This window comes from Suncus etruscus, chromosome 5 (assembly GCF_024139225.1).
Source record: "Suncus etruscus isolate mSunEtr1 chromosome 5, mSunEtr1.pri.cur, whole genome shotgun sequence".
NCBI lineage: Eukaryota > Metazoa > Chordata > Mammalia > Eulipotyphla > Soricidae > Suncus > Suncus etruscus.
In genome coordinates this window covers 84,264,833-84,286,508 of record NC_064852.1, presented here as the reverse complement: position 1 = coordinate 84,286,508, position 21,676 = coordinate 84,264,833, and the positions used below count along the sequence as shown (strand labels likewise).

Genomic DNA, 21,676 nt, shown 5'->3' with positions numbered 1-21,676 from the left:
CCCCCAAACACACCAAGAATATTCCCTGAGCCAGGAGTTAGCACTAAGTACTGCCTGATATGCCAAATCAAATATAATAAATACCCAAAGTTGATTTTTTCCATAACTAGAGTATTACAGTCTCTAACTTGGTCTTTTATAACATGAGTTTACTGCTTTTTCAGTTTTCATAAAAGCCTCCCCAGCTTGGCCCTGCAGGAATATCAGCCAGAGGTAAAGTACATGCTGCCTTTTTTGTTTCGTTTTCAGTGTTAATAGTGTTTGCTTTAAGTCCAAAGGTTAAAAATAAAACATTTTTAAATAAATTTTCTTTGGGAACCATATCCTGTGGTGCTTAGGACATACTCCTAGTTCTAAGCTAGGGTTGTTTCTCACAGTGTCAGGGATAGAAGTTGAGTAAGCCTCCGACCACTGTATTATCTCTCCAGCTTGCTTTGGATGTGGAAGACTTAGGGCTTAATACCTGGATTCACCCACAAAAAAGAGTAAGCTACACCTGAATGTACTCTCCTATTTTTTCTCTGCCAATTGCATATAGTTAATCATGATTTTATATTGAAGAGGAGGTGAGTTTTGGATTTTACAATTGCAATAGCATTTCAAAGCTCAAAATTTCAATTTCAATTTTTTTTTTTTTTTTTGGTTTTTGGGCCACACCCAGCGTTGCTCAGGGGTTACTCCTGGCTGTCTGCTCAGAAATAGCTCCTGGCAGGCACGGGGGACCATATGGGACACCGGGATTCGAACCAACCACCTTTGGTCCTGGATCGGCTGTTTGCAAGGCAAACACTGCTGTGCTATCTCTCCGGGCCCAAAATTTCAATATTTTTAAGATCAATACTAATAATTGTGCCCAAATATATACATCCAAAAAATATAACTTTGAAAGAAATCTCTTAAGTAGAAATTTAACTGAATCTATCTCCATTATAGTTTTGAAGGAAAAAAGTCTGCATAAAATGGTATATTTTAATATAGCTATGAATATATTTTAATCAATAAAGGTGGAAAAGTATGTGAACAATAGGTGGAAATCTAAGTCATAACTGAAGAGAAAGTTTGCTGCTATAAAATCAAGAAAGGTTAAAATTCTCAGAATTCACTACTTTTTATTTTGAAAAACATTCTGCATATATAATTTTATTTGCATTCTACTTTATTTCAACATAACACCATGCTTTTTATCTCTCTTTACACAACAAAAACACACATATAATATAACCACCAATTTATAGAAAAAATGACCATTTTTATTAATAATCATCTGTTTTATTCTAAATTTGAAGAAAATATATTGTTTATTTTCTTGGAAGCCACACCCAAAGGTTCTCAGGACTTAGTCCTGGCTCTGCACTTGGGGAACCTATGGGGTGTTGGGAATCAAACCCAGGTCAGCCACATGCAAGGCAAATATCCTATTTACTATATAATTGTTTCAATCCCAAATAAAGACTTCCTACAAGCAGGACTTGATCTCAATTTTTATTGTATATCTTTATGACTGCTATCGAATGCTAGTAATTAACAATAAATTATTCTCCATACCTGATTTTTAACACTGGCATATCTCTTTAGGTGTTTTATAAATTCTGCTCGGGATGTGTTTCTTGCAATTATAAGAGCCATACTTCCATTATTTAATCTAGAACCAAACAATTATAATTAAGAACTTTTGAGAGATAATATTAGACATGAACGTAAAAATATAATATTTACTCAAAGGCTGAGGGAAGATTAATATCAAACTATATTGACCTGAAAATTTCAAATTGCAACTTCTGGATATTTTTAAACAAACAAGTTTTTGTTTGTTTGCTTGCTTGTTTATTTAGGGTTTGGGGCCACACCCAATTGCACTCAGGGATTATTCCTGGTTCTGCTCTCAGGAATCACTCCTGTCAGGCTCAGGGGATTAGGAATAAAATCTAGGTCAGCTGTGCATGCAAAGCAAATGCTCTACTCACTGTGCTATGGCTTTACCCCATAAACAAGTCTTTTAAATCAGTTTTATTAAATTGATTTTCTTCTCAACAACCTTATTAGTGGGTTTTTAAAAGCAAGCTCTCACACATCCTATTCACATGTCAAGATGAAATTAAAATCCAATGAATTTGGGATTCTAATTGTAAAGCCATGTATATTTAAAGTGTTATTAAATAGTTAATAAATAAAATGGTATTGTTAGTAGATAAAGTTCAACAGTTCCCAAAGCCTTTTAAAATACTTATTTATGGAGAAAACTTCAAAACCTCTGAATATCAAAGTGCCTTTAAATGTATATAATGGAGGGACACCTGCTGACACTTATTTTCAAATAAATAACCAGACACTCTAATCTTGTGTAAATATTCAGTGAAATCTGAGTCTACAAATGTACAAGTATGTGTAAAGGCCAGTCAAAACTGCATCTTGTTTTAGAAGGCAGTTTCAGAAATTCATGCAATTTTTAGCAAATTTTCTGCATAAATGTAAAGTTAGTTCAAAAAACAACAATGGCATTGCAAAAAATAAAAGTATCTTACATTTGATATAATGTATCCTTAGGTTAGAGCTCTAAGTAATCTTAGAGTCTGTTTTGTCATGTACTCATTTAATGTAGATGTAAAAGAATCACAATTTTAATCAATGTGTTCAAATGCACAAAGAGAACAATCAGTATAATTACTGGAACTAAAGGTTTTCATTTTTCATTTCTGGATCCAATGGCAGCTTTCAAAACCAAAAATAAAAGCATCAAAATGTTCAGGGTGATGTTTTGTGTTTTCTTTTGTTTTCAAGCTTATTTTAATTTGTAATATGAAAGGCCTATAAAATATTGGACTATTTCTTAATTCTTATGAAATTGAAACATACCCTCCTCTATCTTAGACAGGTCTAAATGGTTGATATACCATGCAGTTAACCTTTGCATAGTACAATATAAAAAGTTAGTTCTTAGAACTGTATCAAGAACTATTCACATGCAGGTATGTTAAAGTAAATATTTTATTAGAAATATTTATTATTTATTGTGTAAAATAAAGTGAACTTACCATGAATCATTCAGAAAATACATCCCAGATGTATTTTGTGTCTATGTGACTGTTTAGTCAGACAGGTTGCACTACAAAATCGTAAAAACTTGAAAGTACTTTTATAAAGTTTCAGCACCACAGTTAATAAAGACCCTGGTAGCAGGAATTTTATGTTTGTAGTTCCTTTTCTATTTTAATTCTGAGTATTAAGCATTAGTGTGAACAGTGGTACATTTGATCTATTGACCACATGCCTTCATATCAATTATCAAGGAAAATTAATTCAATTATCTTGCTACCTATTAATCATTTGCATTAAATAATTTTCAGAAAGATTGAAATCAAGCATTAAAATTCCCATAGTATATCTTTTATGCTATGTCTTTTAGGAAACAGTGTTTTAAAGTGTACCCAAAAATGCTCAGAAATCACTCCTGTGGAGCTCAGAAAACCATATGCAGTGCTTTGGAACAAATCAAGGTCAACCAAATATAAGACAAAAGTTTTAATACCTGTACTATCTCTCTCTCAAATTTTTGTTACACTTCAGGATAAACCTAGATTTGATCATATTATTTCAATATTTTAAGTCTTTCTTTTATATTCTACAAAAGTGGAAAATATTCTGATGCCTACATTAGATAGAAACTTGAAAAGAATGTATGAAAGAATATATTTTACAGATAAAAGAAATATAAACTTATTAATTTATTTATAGAATATGTGGGCAATGAATTCATATGTACCACTAGTCACACTAAAATAACATTTTTCTCTGAATAAAGGTATCAATTGTTATATCTATTCATGCTTTTCATACTAAGGATATGTATACCTGTACTTAAATTGAAAAGCAAGAAACTTATAAGAAATATAAAAGTAAAATTTATTTCTCTACAATTAGTTAAAAATGTGAACAAAAAAATTGAAGTGAAATGAGTAAAACAAACATAATAGAATAAATATAATAGAATAAAAATAATAGAATGATTTAGCTTTAGTGATATTGAAAATTCAGAGTGAATGATACTTTTTCAATTTAGCATTTGTTCTCCACCTGCCTTAAAGACAAATCCTTTAGAATCTGTTCTATTGAAAAGATAAATAATTTCTATTTTTACATTATCCAGAAAATAATCAGAGAAGTATTATGAAATAAAAATATACTTATAGAAAAGAATCAGTGATTCAATAAAATAAATAATTACTTGCCTGGTATTAGGCGCCAAGCCTCTGGGTGCCACTGTACACAGGCAAGGAATTGCCATAATGCTGACATTCAAAAACTGGCCATGGATCATTTGCCATTGATCAGAATAGTCTAAAAGTAATAAAAATTACTATTTATGTTTTCTCGCTAGAATTAAATAGTAAGAGAACCCAGCTCAGCTCTCAAGTGAAAGCTTCTAGACTTACTAGATTTGGGTGATCCCAGTACCTTCCTGAAAGACAAGACAGAAACAAACACATGAAACAAATATACATACATAAAATATTAAACATACAAAATAATAAAGTAAAACATTACATATATTAAACATTTTCTTAAATTACTTAAATAAGTAAAGATTGTGAACTTGTTCATGATTGCATTCTAATAGGAGCAGACATTTAAAGGTTGTGCCATGAGTAACAATAATTTGAAAGCATAATTATTTCCTTTGTGGGACCTTCATGTCTGTGGTTCATATTAGAGTGAAATGTTAATGAGGGTAGAAACTATGAGCATTACTTATTTATTTGGGCTCTTTGTGTTCATGAGTCTAAGTAGGCCTAAATGGTTATTGAATAAATGAATGAATGAATAAGAGATTAAAGTAAATGGTTGTTCTGAAGGCAAAAGCTAAACTGTAGAGCGTAATTTTGTAAATTTTTCAGTTCACAACTAGAAAAACAATAAAAATCAGAGTCTAATAAATTATATCGGTATCTTTCATGCCTTAAAGAAAGATACAGGTACTTATATTACTTTGAACTTTTTACCAACCTTTCTTGTAAATCCTGTGAGTTATTAAATGGCAAAAATGAAATTTCACAGTCTTCTGGTCTAAAATATAATAAGATATGTTATTAATGGAAATCTTGCCATATTCAACAATATGGACAAACCTTAAGGTAATTATGCTAAGAGAAATAAGAGATAAAAAGAGAAATAATGACTTCATAGATTTGTAGAAAATAAATCAAATAAACAATGAAAGCAAACTATAATTCTCACAGAATGTTAACTAAATAGGTTTATCAGAAAGAAAGGGGGATGAGTAAAACAGAATGGCAGCATTGGGGCTAACTTTATAGTGACTAGACTATTGATGAAGAGCATACTGTGGCATATACTTAAAACAGTGTAGCTAAAACGTATAGTATTCAATTATAAATCAATGTTAGCTCAATGAAACAAATAACACTGTCTTTTGGGGTCTTTTCACAGCCTCCTTTCGGGTCCCAGCATCTTTGCTGATTCTTTGTTCACTGGGACAGTTAGGCCTGTGTCTGGGTGGGAACAGGGAGGCTCCTGTCCTAATCCCTCTTGGGCTACTGATTCTACCCTAATCAATAATTGTACTTCACCCTAGGGTGTGATCTGGTGATAGTATATTGGATTATCCCTTACTTGGTATTCTTCTCCCAGATCCCTAGGGTGGGACCTGATTCTTGTCAATAAAAGCTGGGGTCTGAGGAACACAAAAGCTCATTCTTCTGTCTTCTTTCACTGAGCTGCGTAGCATCTTAGGGGCAAAAAGCTTGGGTGGTTTGAATTCCTTGCTTGAGCACTGGATTTCCTGAACCCATTCTTGTACCTCGTGACCATGTGAATTATTTCCTGCGTATCTTTACAACTGGAACTGTTCCCCCTGTCCTAATTGGACAGGGGAATGAGAACTACCTTTCCTGTCTGTGAGTTCAGTGGGAGTCAAATCTCAATCAATCTACTAGAGAACTTGACTTTTGAATTTCCCCCCATACCAAACTCCAATGGGGCCTCCTTTTCAGCCTTCCCTTAGCTTCTTTCTGGGTTCTAGTGCCCTGACTGTTTATCTGCCCTTTGGGGCAAGCCAGGTTTGTGTCAGGAGGGAAAAGAGAATCTCACTTCTTAGTTCCTTCCACTAAACACAAACTGGGCTGTTTTGGGGGGTCTTTCCCCAGACTCCTTCCAGGTCCCAGCACCATTTATGATACTTTGTTACCAGGGAGACAGTCAGACATTGCCTTGGTGGGAGGCTCCTATCCTAATTCCTTCCACCAAGCTCAAGGAGCCTCCTTTTCAGTCTTCCCCAGCCTCCTTCTGGATTCAAGAGCCATTACTGAAACTCCCTTCCTTCTTCCATCAGCCTTCCTTTTTCAATTTATATCATAGACTTCTTGGCAGATTTGATCTAGCACTTCTTTCTCTTAGAAAAGATAAAGCTCAAAAACCAGCTGAACTAACCAACAAACTAGTATGCAATGTTTTTTTTTTAATCATATTTAGATAACCTTGCTAGTTTAGAAAAATAACCTCAAGGGGCCGGTGAGATAGCATGGAGATAAGGCATTTGCCTTGCATGCAGAAGGATGGTGGTTCAAATCCGGGCATCCCATATGGTCCCCTGAGCCTGCCTGAAGCCATTTCTGAGCATGGAGCCAGGAGTAATCCTGTGCGCTGCTGGGTGTGACACCCCCCCCACCAAAAAAAAAAAAAAAGAAAAATAAACTCTAAGAAGATATACCTTGAGTGGAATTTCATACAAACAGTACAATAAATCACTTTCTTAAACACCCTGGTATTCCAGCACTCCAAACTACTAAAAGCGAAGATCAATTGGAGAAGCTAAAGAAGACATCTACTGTGGGGAATGTGGAGAGAAATCCTGGCAAATCTCCAAGTCCACTTGAATGCCTGAACCTTATAGATGAGGACATAAAATCAATACTTAATGGTTTAGCAATGGAAATCAAGAAGTCACTAGCTTGAGAAATTAAAAAATATATAGATGAACAATTCAACCAACTCAAAGAAGAATTCTATCAGAAGATGAGAGAATCCATACAAATGGAACTGATGGAACTAAAAAAGCATAGTATAATTGCACAGCTGGAGAATTGCATAGATGAACTTGAAGGCAAATTACAAGCTGGCAGTGATAAAGAAGTCAAAAAAGAAAGGAGAGACAAAACCCTGGAAGAAAATGTAAGGTACTTAATGAACTAAGACAAGAGAAATAATCTCCAAATTAAAGGAAATCCAAAAGGGGAAGAATACAGGAAAGGGGAAGAACAAGTAGTGAGAGATAATAGTAGAGAATTTCCCCACTCTTGAGAAATAGGTTACTCTGCTAGTATAAAGGAAATAACATATAAATCAAACAATATGTGATGTACTGATGACTTGCTAAAGCTATGGAATTCAATGAATATAAGAGAATGTTCACTGTCTATAGTAATATTTTTCTCAATGATTAAATTACATTTCAAGTTGGAGAGAATTCAGTTTAAGTTTCTACTATGCAAGACACCAATTAGGAGAAAATAAATCCATTTAAAATTGAATCTTCCTATAAGTGCAAGGCATGACCACATGGATGAGAGAATGCTAAACACCTACAGTGGTATCTTTTCAGCATTGCTTCAATGCTCTCATTTCTTCCTTCTGGACTTGTTTTTGTCTTGTTATCTTAAAGAAAAGACCCTTTATAAATGTGCTATAAAATAGGAATAGAAGTGACCTGCTTTCTGGCAAGTAACTGTCCAGAATGTTGAGTACTTTTCTCTGCTTTCCCGTTATTTTAGTGGCATTTCCCCCAAGTCTATTTGTACTTTATAAAGGGTGGTGTTTTGATTTGGTAAATAAAATTATTGCAGCCATCTGTGTACCATAGTATGTCTAGATAATTTCCAAATGCTCTCACATACTCAGCACTACTACTTTTGGTATTTCATGACATCTTTTTCTTGTTTGAATTATAGTCAGAAAATTCAGATTTGAAAAAGTTCTTATGGTTATCAGAGATCATGACCATCAAGTTTCTGTATTGCCTTCTGTATTTACTAACTGAGGCCCCTACTTTTATTCCGAACCCTATAATTGATACTACTAAAGATTATTATCTGAGTTTGACTGTACTTAAACTCATACCAGTGAATGAAGGGCATGTATGTCATCACAACTAAATTTATTATCTAGGCTTCACAAAAAACAGATTTGTCAAGTAGTACACAGAAATTGGCACTACCAATGATTAGGTAGTAACAGAAATTGTTCATGCATCTTACATAATCTATTTCTGTATCCTAGTAGCAACTTATGTATATGATCATAGTTAATAATTTTTCTTTTTTTTTTTTTTTTTTTTTTTTTTTTTTATTTTTTTTTTTTTCTCTTTATTTGGATATCTTGATTACATAAATGATTGTGATAAGGTTTCAGTCCTATAAAGATCACCCCTCTTCACCAGTGCAACATTCCCGCCACCAAAGTCCCAAATCTCCCTCCATCCCACCCCACCCCCACCTGTACTCCAGACAGGCTTTCCAGTTCCCTCATTCATTCACTTGATTATGGTAGTTCTCAGTGTAGTTATTTCTATAACTGTGCTCATCACTCTTGTGGTGAGCTTCATGGAGTGAGCTGGTGTTCCAGCTCTCCTCTAATTGTCTCTGAGGATTGTTACAAAAATGACTTTTATTTTTCTTAAGACCCATAGATGAGTGAGACTATTCTGCGTCTCTCTCTCTCCCTCTGACTTATTTCACTGAGCATGATAGATTCCATGTACATCCATGTATAGGAAAATTTCATGACTTCATCTCTCCTGACGGCTGCATAATATTCCATTGTGTATATGTACCATAATTTCTTTAGCCATTCGTCTGTTGAAGGGCATCTTGGTTGTTTCCAGAGCCTGGCTATTGTGAATAGTGCTGCAATAAATATAGGTGTGAGGAAGGGGTTTTTGTATTGTATTCTTGTGCTCCTAGGGTATATCCCTAGGAGTGGAATAGCTGGGTCGAATGGGAGCTCAATTTCCAGTTTTTGAAGAAACCTCCATATCGCTTTCCATAGAGGCTGTACTAGACGGCATTCCCACCAGCAGTGGATAAGAGTTCCTTTCTCTCCACATCCCCGCCAGCACTGATTGTTCTCATTCTTTGTGATGTGCGCCAATCTCTGTGGTGTGAGGTGGTATCTCATCGTTGTTTTGATTTGCATCTCTCTGATGATTAGTGACGAGGAGCATTTTTTCATGTGTCTTTTGGCCATTTGTATTTCTTTTTTATCAAAGTGTCTGTTCATTTCTTTTCCCCATTTTTTGATGGGATTAGATGTTTTTTTTTTGTAAAGTTCTGTCAGTGCCCTGTATATTTTGGATATTAGCCCCTTATCTGAAGGATGTTGGGTGAATAGTTTCTCCCACTCAGTGGGTGACTCTTGTATCCTGGGCACTATTTCTTTTGAGGTGCAGAAGCTTTTCAGTTTAATGTATTCCCATCTGTTAATCTCTGCTTCCACTTGTTTGGAAAGTGCAGTTTCCTCCTTGAAGATACCTTTAGTCTCAATGTCATGGAGTGTTTTACCGACATGTTGTTCTATATACCTTATGGTATCTGGTCTGATATCAAGGTCTTTAATCCATTTGGATTTTACCTTCGTACATGATGTTAACTGGGGGTCTATGTTCGCTTTTTTGCAAGTCACTAACCAGTTCTGCCAGCACCACTTGTTGAAGAGATTTTCTCTGCTCCACTTAGGATTTCTTGCTCCTTTGTCAAAAATTAGGTAATTGTATGCCTGGGGAATGTTCTCTGAGAACTCAAGCCTATTCCACTGATCTGAGGGTCTGTCTTTATTCCAATACCATGCTGTTTTAATAACTATTGCTTTGTAGTACAGTTTAAAGTTGGGGAAAGTAATGCCTCCCATTTTCCTTTTCCCTAGGAGTGCTTTAGCTATTCGAGGATGTTTATTGTTCCAGATGAACTTCATAAGTGTTTGATCCACTTCTTTGAAGAATGTCATGGGTATTTTTAAGGGGATCACATTAAATCTGTATAATGCTTTGGGGAGTATTGCCATTTTAATGATGTTAATCCTGCCAAGCCATGAGCAGGGTAAGTGTTTCCATTTCCGTGTGTCCTCTCTTATTTCTTGGAGCAGGGCTTTATAGTTTTCTTTGTATAGGTCCTTCACGTCTTTGGTCAAGTTGACTCCAAGATATTTGAGTTTGTGTGGCACTATTGTGAATGGGATTGCTTTCCTGACTTCCATCTCCTCCTTATTATTATTGGTGTATAAAAAGGCCATTGATTTCTGTAGGTTGATTTTGTAGCCTGCCACCTTGCTATATGAATCTATTATTTCTAGAAGCTTTTTGGTGGAGTCTTTAGGGTTTTCTAAGTAGAGTATCATATCATCTGCAAACAATGAGAGTTTGACTTCTTCCTTTCCTATCTGAATTCCCTTGATATCTTTTTCTTGCCTGATCGCTATAGCAAGAACTTCCAGTACTATATTGAAGAGGAGTGGTGAGAGAGGACAGCCTTGTCTTGTACCCGAATTTAGAGGAAAGGCTTTTAGTTTTTCTCCATTGAGGATAATATTTGCCATTGGCTTGTGGTAGATGGCTTCAACTAGATTGAGAAAGGTTCCTTCCATTCCCATCTTGCTGAGAGTTTTGATCAAGAATGGGTGTTGGACCTTATCAAATGCTTTCTCTGCATCTATTGATATGATCATGTGATTTTTATTTTTCTTGTTGTTGATGTTGTGTATGATGTTAATAGATTTACGGATGTTAAACCATCCTTGCATTCCTGGGATGAAGCCTACTTGGTCGTAGTGTATGATCTTCTTGATGATGCATTGGATCCTATTTGCCAGGATTTTGTTGAAGATCTTTGCATCAGCATTCATCAGGGATATTGGTCTGTAATTTTCTTTTTTGGCAGCATCTCTGTCTGGTTTTGGTATCAAGGTAATGTTGGCTTCATAAAAGCTGTTTGGGAGAGTTCCCTTTTTTTCAATTTCATGGAAGAGTCTGGCTAGGATTGGTAGTAGCTCCTCTTGAAAGATTTGAAAAAATTCATTAGGAAAACCATCTGGGCCTGGGCTTTTCTTTTTTGGTAGATGTTTGATTACAGTTTCAATTTCCTCAGTAGTGATGGCAGTGTTTAGATATGCTACATCCTCCTTACTTAAATGTGGAAGGTTATAAGTGTCCAAGAATTTTTCCATTTCTTCTAGGTTCTCATGTTTTGTAGCATAAAGTTTCTCAAAGTAGCCTCTGATTATCCTTTGGATCTCTGCAATTTCTGTTGTGATCTCCCCCTTTTCATTTCTGATACGGGTTATCAGATTTCTCTCTCTCTCTTTCTTTGTGAGTTTTGCCAATGGTCTATCAATCTTGTTTATTTTTTCAAAGAACCAGCTTCTGCTTTCGTTGATCTTTCGGATTGCTTTTTGGTTTTCCACTTCATTGAGTTCCGCTTTCAGCTTTATTATTTCCTTCTGTCTCCCTATTTTTGGTTCATTCTGTTGGTCATTTTCTAATTGTTTAAGCTGCGCCATTAAGTTATTCAGGTATGCTCCTTCTTCCTTCCTGATGTGTGCTTGTAGAGCTATAAATTTTCCTCTCAGGACTGCTTTTGCTGTGTCCCATAGATTCTGGCAGTTTGTGTCTTCATTATCATTTGTTTCCAGGAAAGTTTTGATTTCCTTTTTGATTTCATCTCGGACCCACTGGTTGTTCAGTAGCAGGGTGTTTAATTTCCAATTGTTAAAGTTTTTCTTCTGTGTGGCTTTGTAGTTCACATCTAATTTCAGAGCCTTGTGGTCAGCAAAGGTAGCCTGCAAGATCTCTATCCTCTTGATTTTATGGAGGTATGTTTTATGTGTCAGCATGTAGTCTATTCTGGAGAATGACCCATGTACATTGGAAAAGAATGTGTATCCAGGTTTTTTGGGATGGAGTGTCCTGTATATATCTACTAGTCCTCTTTCTTCCATAACACTTTTCAGGGCTAGTATGTTTTTGTTGGGTTTCAGTCTGGTTGACCTATCAAGTGTTGATAGGGCTGTGTTGAAGTCTCCCACAATGATTGTGTTATTATTGATTTCTTCTTTCAGATTTGTCAGTAATTGTATTAGATAATTTGCTGGTCTCTCATTGGGTGCATATATGTTTAATAGTCTGATTTCTTCCTGTCGCACATATCCCTTGATTAGTACATAGTGTCCATCTTTGTCCCTTACCACTTTTCTGAGTATAAAGTTGGTGTCATCTGATATTAATATGGCCACCCCAGCTTTTTTCAGGGTGTTGTTTGCTTGGATAATTTTCTTCCAACCTTTGATTTTGAGTCTATGTTTGTTCTGACTATTCAGATGTGTTTCTTGTAGGCAGCAGAAGGTTGGATTCATCTTTTTGACCCATTTTGCCACTCTGTGTCTTTTAATTGGTGAATTTAGTCCATTGACATTGAGGGAGATGATTGTCATAGGATTTAATGTCATCTTTGTAGATAAGTTTGCTGTGTTTGTTGGTCTCTCTTGTCTTAGAGTAGACCTGTCAGTTTTTCCTTTAAGGCTGGTTTATCTTCTGTGAAGTTTCTGAGCTGTTGTTTATCCGTGAAGCTGTGTATTCTTCCTCCAAACCTGAATGTGAGTCGGGCTGGGTGCAGTATTCTTGGGGAGGCATTCATTTCATTCAATCTTGTCACAATATCCAACCACTGTCTTCTGGCCTTGAGAGTTTCTTGTGACATGTCTGCTGTAAGTCTTAGGGATGCTCCTTTGAATGTAATTTCCCTTTTTGATCTTGCTGCTTTCAGTATTCTATCCCTATCTATGGGATTTGTCATTGTAACGAGGATGTGTCTTGGGGTGTTTTTCTTTGGGTCTCTTTTAGCTGGTATTCTTCGGGCATGCAGTATTTGATTGCATGTAGGCTTTAACTCTGGGAGTATCTCTTTGATGATGTCTTTGACAGTTGATTCTTCTTGGAGATCTCCTTCCTGGGTTTCTGGGACTCCAATGATTCTTATGTTGTTTCTGTTGAGTTTATCAAAGACTTCTATTTTCATCTCTTCGCATGCCTTGAGTACATTTTCCATTGCCTGTTCGTTTGTCTTAATGTTCTTTTCCAATTTCTTCTGTTGTGTTGAGCTTTTCTGCATCTCATCTTCCAGTACTCCGATTCTCTCCTCAGCTGCTGATACCCTGTTGGCGAGGCTATCCATTGTGGTTTTCAGTTGAGCAACCGTATTTTTCAGATCTGTTATTTCAGTTTGGAGTTTTCTGATTTCTGTTTTTGTGTTCTCTTCAGATCGATCTATGCTCTTTTTGAGGTCTACAAACATATTCCATATTTCTACTCTAAACTCCTTATCTGAAAGGTTAATCAGGTGGTTGTAATTTATTAGATCAACCGAGCTTTCGTCTTCATTCTCTATGGATGGTGTTTGCCTGCGAGTTTTCCCCATTGTCACGCTTGTAGTGTGGTTTTTCCTGCGTGTTGTGGTGGGGTTCATTGATTAGGAAGAGTTCGCGGCTGCAAAGGGAAGCGAAGCGGCTGAGCGCTTCTGTTGCCTCTAGTTGCAAGTCCTCAGAGTGAACAAAGGCAGGGCAAGGTAGAGCGATCCCGCAGCCCCAGAATGCAGCTGCTCACCAGCTTCAAAATGCAGTTTTTTAGGGGTGCACTCCCTAGGCCCCTGAGGAAACCTTCGGAAGTTCAGAAGCACAGTTTCAGGCAGACAGAGATAGGAGTTTTCCCCGAAGTCCTCAGAGTAAACAAAGGCAGGGCAGGGCAAAGCGATTCCGCGGCCCCACAATGCAGGCACTCACCAGCTTCAGAATGCAGTGTTTTTTGGGGGTGCGCTCCCTAGGCCCCTGAGGAAACCTTCGGAAGTTCAGAAGCACAGTTTCAGGCAGACAGAGATAGGAGTTTTCCCCGAAGTCCTCAGAGTGAACAAAGGCAGGGCAGGGCAAAGCGATTCCGCGGCCCCACAATGCAGGCACTCACCAGCTTCAGAATGCAGTGTTTTTGGGGGTGCGCTCCCTAGGCCCCTGAGGAAACCTTCGGAAGTTCAGAAGCACAGTTTCAGGCAGACAGAGATAGGAGTTTTCCCCGAAGTCCTCAGAGTGAACAAAGGCAGGGCAGGGCAAAGCGATTCCGCGGCCCCACAATGCAGGCACTCACCAGCTTCAAAATGCAGTGTTTTTGGGGGTGCGCTCCCTAGGCCCCTGAGGAAACCTTCGGAAGTTCAGAAGCACAGTTTCAGGCAGACAGAGATAGGAGTTTTCCCCGAAGTCCTCAGAGTAAACAAAGGCAGGGCAGGGCAAAGCGATTCCGCGGCCCCACAATGCAGGCACTCACCAGCTTCAGAATGTATAGTTAATAATTTTTCAAAGTGGATGCTTATGTGGAATTTATTTTGCAAGTGTGTAATTATGAAAAATGTTCACCAATAAATTGTGAACATGTTTTCAAATCAATAAATATGTGTTATGAAAAAAATCAAGCAAGATCTCCCATTTGAAACAATCCAGGCAAGAAAAGAGTAGAATGACATATTTAAACTACTGAATGAAAGAAACTTTCAATCTAGAGTCACTACCGAGAGAAACTTTCATTTACATGGGAGGGAGAGTTAAAAACATTGTCAGTCAAAAAAAACTTGCAGTATTTGCACTAACCAAACCAACCCTAAATGCATTTCTCAAAGAGCAATTACAAAAACCTAATTCCCAATTGTAACAGCAACAACCCTACAGAATATGATGGCACAACAGCCCTTTCTTTTCTTGGGGGTGGGTGGGTTTTGAGTCACACCTGGTGGTGCTCAGGGTTTAGTCCTGGCTCTCTACTCCTGGCGGGCTCGGGGGCCATATGGGATGCTTGGATTCGAACCACCATCCATCTGCATGCAAGGCAAATGCTCTACCGCTGTTCTATATCTCCGGCTCAACAACAGCCCTTTCTGTCAGTAGTTTCCTTAAATTTCAATGGATTAAACTTATCAAGAATGGATACAGATGTTTAAATTGAGCAGGTGTCCAACAAACTGCTCTTTATAGATGTCTATAATAATGTTCTAATACTTTTATCCACAGAAATGGGTGCAGAATGCTTTTGAAAACCATGAACTCCCACTACGGTGCTTGCTATATGAAGTTTTAATGTCTTAATTTTACTATGTCTATAATAATTCCTTTATCTTTTTATTCACAATGGTACTTGAAGATATAGGTTGGTTACTCCAGTTCCACATTGCAATGCTATACTATACAAGACTCAGAACATAGGGCTCATTATGATAATGTCACGACAAAACTTCTAACCTATTCATTTTATACTTGATTATGCCTGATAATATAACCTAATGTTTATGATAACAAGGAATATGTAAATGCATGCCATGAAATCCTGCTACAGAGCTTATTCACTGATTGTTATTGCAATATCTTTTCAATTGTTGGTAGTTTACCATTATACCATAATGATTATTATACTAATACCATATTAATACCATATGATTATTATTCCTTTGCTTTTAGGAAAGGAACCTGGATGCTCAAGAGCCACTAGATAATAGTTTGTGTTGCATGGTGTAGGCTCCACTTACAATGCTCATTACAATATCACTTAGTTTTCTAAACTTGAAAATTATGTTTGTTTTTAAGAATGTTCTTACACAACCTAACCCAATCTAAGCCTTTCTTCAGTAAAGTTTACCCTCACCAATCATGATTGGCCTAAAAAATGGAAAACCTTTACATCTGACTTGCCAGCTTTATATTTTTAAGCATTCTGTCCCATTTCATCTGGGTAAGGTTTTCAACTGTAACCCATGAATTGATCCTCAGTATCTGTCTATGTGTGCACATGAATGTACGTGTTGGCCATCTCCATGTCTGTCTAATGTCTGCCTGTAATTTACATAATTTCTTTCTATGTTGTATATTGTCTTCCCCCTTTGCTTATCACCTTACAAAATTCTTTTCTAGCCGTTCACTCTATCACTCCCTAATCTGTTATTCCCCCTCATTTAACCCTTTCAACCCTTGGTTCTTAACTCCTCAGGAAGTAGAATATTGCCTCTACCCCAGCCAGCTGCCAACAAGCTCCCAAAGTGAATAGATATATTCTCAGCCCAAGAAGAAGCTGCCACTGCCACAGCTGCTGACTTGCTCTCGGTGGCCCCTTTCCCCCACCTCCTTTTGTGTGAACTGCTGCTCACTACAGGATTCAGTTTTTGAGAAGTCCCTACCTTGAGGACATTTTTCTGATATGTGACTGCTGGGAGTCATTTTTTAGACTTCACAAGACCAAACCACAGGCTAAAGCTGTGCTCCTGATTTTACCCCTTCCCCCAGATTATTTCAAAAGACTTAAAGGGGACAAGTATATTTTCTTTGAATATTTCTTTAGATGTATTTCCTTAATAGGTATAACTCCTATTGTCTATCTTCTTATGTAGCGGCAATTTTCCCCATATTTGGGGATCAATTTATAGGGAATTCTAGTAGATAAGTTTCTCTAGTTTTCTGAATTCATGTTAGAACCAGTTTATTAGATTTGTTTAGCTTGTTATTTTACCTCCATATACACCAGTAGTACCATGTGGCATTGTTCCCTTATGCATATGCACATTAAAATGGATAAACCTTACATGTGCAAACAAGTTTTTTTTATCTAATGGAGATAGGAACACACAAATTTTATATTGCAGTGGGGCCTTACGCCCTGAACACTTGTCATAGTGACTTGGTTTAGGCTTCAGAAGATTGGCTATTGACCATTCACCTTTAAACCTTGGGTCTCATCTATGGAAACAGCACAGTTTTCTACACCAGCACCAGGAACCAGACTTCTACCAGGGAAAGCTCTACTGCTATGTACACATAGACCTGCTCCAGAGTAAGTTCATAAGAGACCCTGACAACTTAGTAACAGCAACAACCTGCTTTCAGGACAGGGTTCTCTTCATTGCCACCTAATAGTGAGATAAAACCAGAAGATGCTCCACATCTTCCTGATTTCGTTATAGGATCTGTACAGAAATCAGGCTCTCTAACTACAGAAACCTGACAGTAACAACTGTAATTGTGAAGAGCTTGTACTGGAGCCACAAAGAAAGACTTTGGGGTTAGATAACTTAGTATGTCTGGGGCCTGTAGTTGGCCAGGATACTTCATGGGTAAGGTCTCCCTATTTCTAGGCCAAAGGTTTATCTTTTCTCTGTTTTTCCCATGTTTAGATGTGCCTATGCAAACAACAACAAAAACTGCTACACACACCTTTGTTTTTGTATTTGTTATCTCTTACCTTAAAAAAAGAGCTCAATAAACCTTCTACTATTGTATTCATGACTATTGGAGATACAATAATTTTCACAATTATACTTGCTACTGAACTTTTCCTTCTTTCTTTTTTCCTCTCTTCCATTTTATTTTTTAGTTTTTCCTTTCCATTTTTGAATTTTTTTAAATAAATTTGCTTTCCCTTATCTTGAAACAAATGTATTATGGTCAGTTATGTCAACTACATGATGCATTTCCTTTAAATAAAAGCATTTTAAAAACAAGTTACACTCGACTAGGATAATATTTTTTAAGAAACACTTAATAATGAAAAAATAAAAATAATAATATTTAATACTTAAGTAAATACTCACTTAAGTTTTGCCAATGCCTTAATGACTGCAAAATCCCTTCTTTGGTTGGGTGACATCCATCGATGTTTTTCTGCCAGAGCCAAAGTTCTTCCACCAAAGCCAAACATGGCTGAGAACCCAAATCGAAGAAACTTGCCAGTGGTGCTGAAGGTACAGACATCTACTGGTTGTATATGTCCTTGAGTATTACACTATGTGTTAGTCAACCAGCTAGTAGAATAAGTCTCGTTGTCAAAATGTCAAATATAGAAGAGCATATTTGTATATATATACATATATACACTTATAGAATATCTCAAGCTATACCATTTATAGCAGAGTGATATTTTTGTTTCTTTTCATCTCTCTTTACCCAAAACCACTGTAATTACCACTTGCAAATTTGGGGGGTAACTCAGGAAAAACCTCAAAGCAGTACATTTATTTGCTTAATGCTATTTTACAGAAACCACAATTTTGAAGAATGAAGTTAAAGTAGATTCAAAAAGTGAACTTAGATTTAACAGTAGTATTGCATTTTGAATTTTATAAACATTTTATCAACTGGATCACAATTTAGATATACAAAGATGTTTCTATGTGTTTTTTTCCTTAACATAGTTCTAGACCTTTTGTCTTCATATAGTAAAATGACAGTATCTGATACATTTTAATATGCACAACTATTTTGATTTGCTTATAATTTTAATTTTAAACATTTTTCCAATATTTTTTACTTGTTTTATTTTGTTTCTTTTGGGGGGGAGGGGCTCCCTTGGCATTCAGCGCTCAAAAGATTGAACTTGGTTTGGCCACATGTAAACACACACTCTACCCACTATGTTATTGTCTCAATCATCCCATGTCTTTCTTTTGGGGAGGTGGGAGATTGGAGCTACTCCCAGAAAGTGGTTACTCATGTTTTGCACTCTGGAATCACTCTTGGAAGTGCTCAAGGGATGATACGGGATGCTGGGATACTAAATTTAAATCATTCATATGCAAGGCAAACTCCTTACCTGCAATATCTTTATTACTATAATAAAAACATTTTTGTTTCTCTTAATAGAACAATTTTCTATGAAAGCAAAACTGCTTTTCAAGGAATTATCTATATTTAAGATATAGTTAAATATTTATTTCTCATAAGGAACAAAGAACTCATCTTTCATTAGATTAATATGACCAGAATAAAATAACCTTTGCGAAACAGATTAAAACCTTCATATAAAGCAAACCCTTTTCTTACCCATTATAATGTGCAAAGTGGCAGTTATCACATGGGGGATTCCATGAAGTGAATGTGCCAACACATTAGTGGAGCCTGCAAAATAATGTTAAAGTAAGTACAATTAATATATACTATATTATAAATTAATAATCGGTTTTTAATTTATATGGATATCACTTTGTAATATATAAATGAAAAAGATACATAAAATTTTAGTCTATTCACAGCTTCAGAACATATCAGTTATTAAATTATTAATCTATAAATTCAAAGTCAGAAAAAAATTTCTTTTTTTATTTTTGGGCCACACTCAGTGATTACTCAGGGTTAGTTCTGGCTATGTGCACAGAAATTACTCCTGGTTTGGGGGACATATGGGATGCTGGGGTATTGAACTGTAGTCTGTCCTAAGTCAGCCACTTGCAAAGGACCCTAGTCCCAGAAAATAATTTCTAATATGTTCTTGTTCACAACATTTTCTGTCACAAATATCTCTTTTTTACTAAAATAATATTTTCTCAGTTCACTTCATCCTTAATGGATGGTCCTTTAGCTTATATATCAAAATGACCATTAATAGCATTTTAAAAAAAAGCAGGAACAAATGCTAAAGAAATAAGCAAATAAGTATAATACAAATAATAATTATAAAAATATAAAGTAATTACTATATTTAATGCCATGTTTTAAGAAGAATAAATTTTCCATAAAATTTTATCCAAGTGAGGATAGGCACTAACATATAATAAATGTTATCCTAGATGATAAACTATATGCATTTCCACATCCTTTGACAAACTATTAAAATATGTACATAGAGTTCTTGCTTTCATGATCAGCATAATTTAATATAAATGTATTTTCCCCAGAAACCTACAGCACAAACAAGTTTTTTCTAGGTCAGGCCCCTATAACCCTAATATCTATTAGGGTAAAGAGATCTTAGGGACCTGTTTCTGAAGAGAAAACATTAGCTAATCCAACAAGGAAATGTTAAAATGCATAGTTGAGACCAGAAAGACATTACAGGAGCTAATGTGCTAGCTTTACATATAGCTGACTTATTTTAAGTCCCTGGAAGTGTCTCCTTCTCTACGTATGATCCCGACTCCCAATAGGACTGATCCCTGAGCATGGAGTAGGAGTAAGCCCTGCACTCCACTGAGCTCACTGAACCGTTCAATTAAAAACTACTCTCCCATAAATGATCCTGAACAGAGTCTATAGTTAATCCCATAACAATATACTCCAAGGGTGGAGAAACCCCATATCTCTTAGGCCAAGTGAATTCCTTTTCGAATGACCCCAATATTTACTGTGCCAGGGCAGGAGGGGAAAAAAAAGCAAAAAGCACAAAACATTGTTTATTTTTATATATTATTTTTATCTTCATTTATTATTATTATTATTTTTATTTACCTATCTATTTTTGGTCGATTTCTTTGTTTTGGTGTGGTTATTGAAGTTGTTGTCCCTATTTATACTTATTGTTTTTCTCTTCTTTTCTTTTCTTTCTTTATGTGCTCTGCCATGTTTCTTATTTCAAGACCATGGCTTTTTTTTGTGGTGCTTATCGTTATTGTTGAAGTCCTCACTGGATATTTGACACTTCTTTTTTGTACTGGTGGAGTGTTTCACCTTCTTTTTCTCCTTCGTCTCAAACTGATGATGAGAGCCTCTAGAAGGATTCCGCCCATTTTCGGCGTATTAGACTTTTACCCCAGTTTAATACTTTTCTCTTCTTCAAACAAAACCACATAACTTGAACTAGCTCGTCCTGCCTCCCAGTTAGAGGGGGAAATAAGGAAGGCACCAAGACCAAACAGGTGCAAGACTACTAAGTAGTAGGCTAGGTATAGAGGGGACCACATATTCTAGCAGTCCCGGGGTGAGGGAAGAGGATATGGGAGGTAGGACGAAAACAGAGGTGTAGGGAGGACAAATTGGTGATGGGAATCCCCCCTGATTTTATGTAAATATGTACCTAAAATATTATTGTCAACAATATGTAAGCCACTATGATCAAAATAAAAATTATATTAAAAAACTACTCTCCCAAAAAGAGTGATTTGAGCTATAATTAAAAAAAATAAAAATAACTCTAAAATAACAGAAAGAATGAGTGTGCTGTACATATTAAGGTAATTAAGCAATTGAAGCCACTGTGTGCTCCTGTGCCTTTCTCTTCAATTTGTATTTGAAATATGCACTTAATTTGCTCAGTAGAATGCTGAGGTAGCTTAGTACTATCAACCAATTAGTAATATTCATTAGTAACTTTCATAACTTCCAAATGCCAATGAAAACAAATGTCCACACTAACCAACTAGATTCCAATTGATTCATAAAGAAACAAAACCCAAAAAAACCATGGTCTCACTAAGAATTGGTCCACAATCCAACTAATCCAACTGCAATTATAGTAGTTAGGTGCTCCTTACAATATTGGCTCTCAGGCTCCACACCATGTAGGTGTCAAAGTCAACAATGTGAAGCACCTTCAAATTGGGACTGGAGAGATTAGATAGAACAGTGGGTAAAGCACTTGATTCCTAGCGCTCCAAATGGTGTCTTAGTGTTGCCAGAAGTGATCCCTAAGCACAGAAGCCAGAGGAATCCCTGAATATTTCCAGGTATGATTCAGAAACTTAAAAGATTATAAAATCTTAGATGTTATATTATAGTAACTTGGAGAGTCAGTATTCTAGGTTGCATGGTTCATGGGTCAATGCTCATGAACATAATCTACGTTCCATTAAAAATACAGTTTTCTGAGTTCTACTTTCAACCTATAAAACTG

At 36.2% G+C, this 21,676-nt stretch overlaps 1 protein-coding gene across 1 annotated transcript in view; it reads right to left on the bottom strand.

Annotated features, from left to right (window-relative positions):
- Positions 1-21,676, bottom strand: part of CERKL (ceramide kinase like) — a 138,529-nt gene that overhangs the window by 4,544 nt on the left and 112,309 nt on the right. The window contains exons 6-11 of the mRNA XM_049772870.1: positions 18,895-18,969; positions 17,667-17,844; positions 5,002-5,061; positions 4,431-4,456; positions 4,227-4,335; positions 1,546-1,642 (exon numbers count right to left, since the gene is read on the bottom strand). Coding sequence (XP_049628827.1) covers positions 1,546-1,642; positions 4,227-4,335; positions 4,431-4,456; positions 5,002-5,061; positions 17,667-17,844; positions 18,895-18,969 — 545 coding nt within the window. The remainder of the gene's footprint in view (positions 1-1,545; positions 1,643-4,226; positions 4,336-4,430; positions 4,457-5,001; positions 5,062-17,666; positions 17,845-18,894; positions 18,970-21,676) is intronic.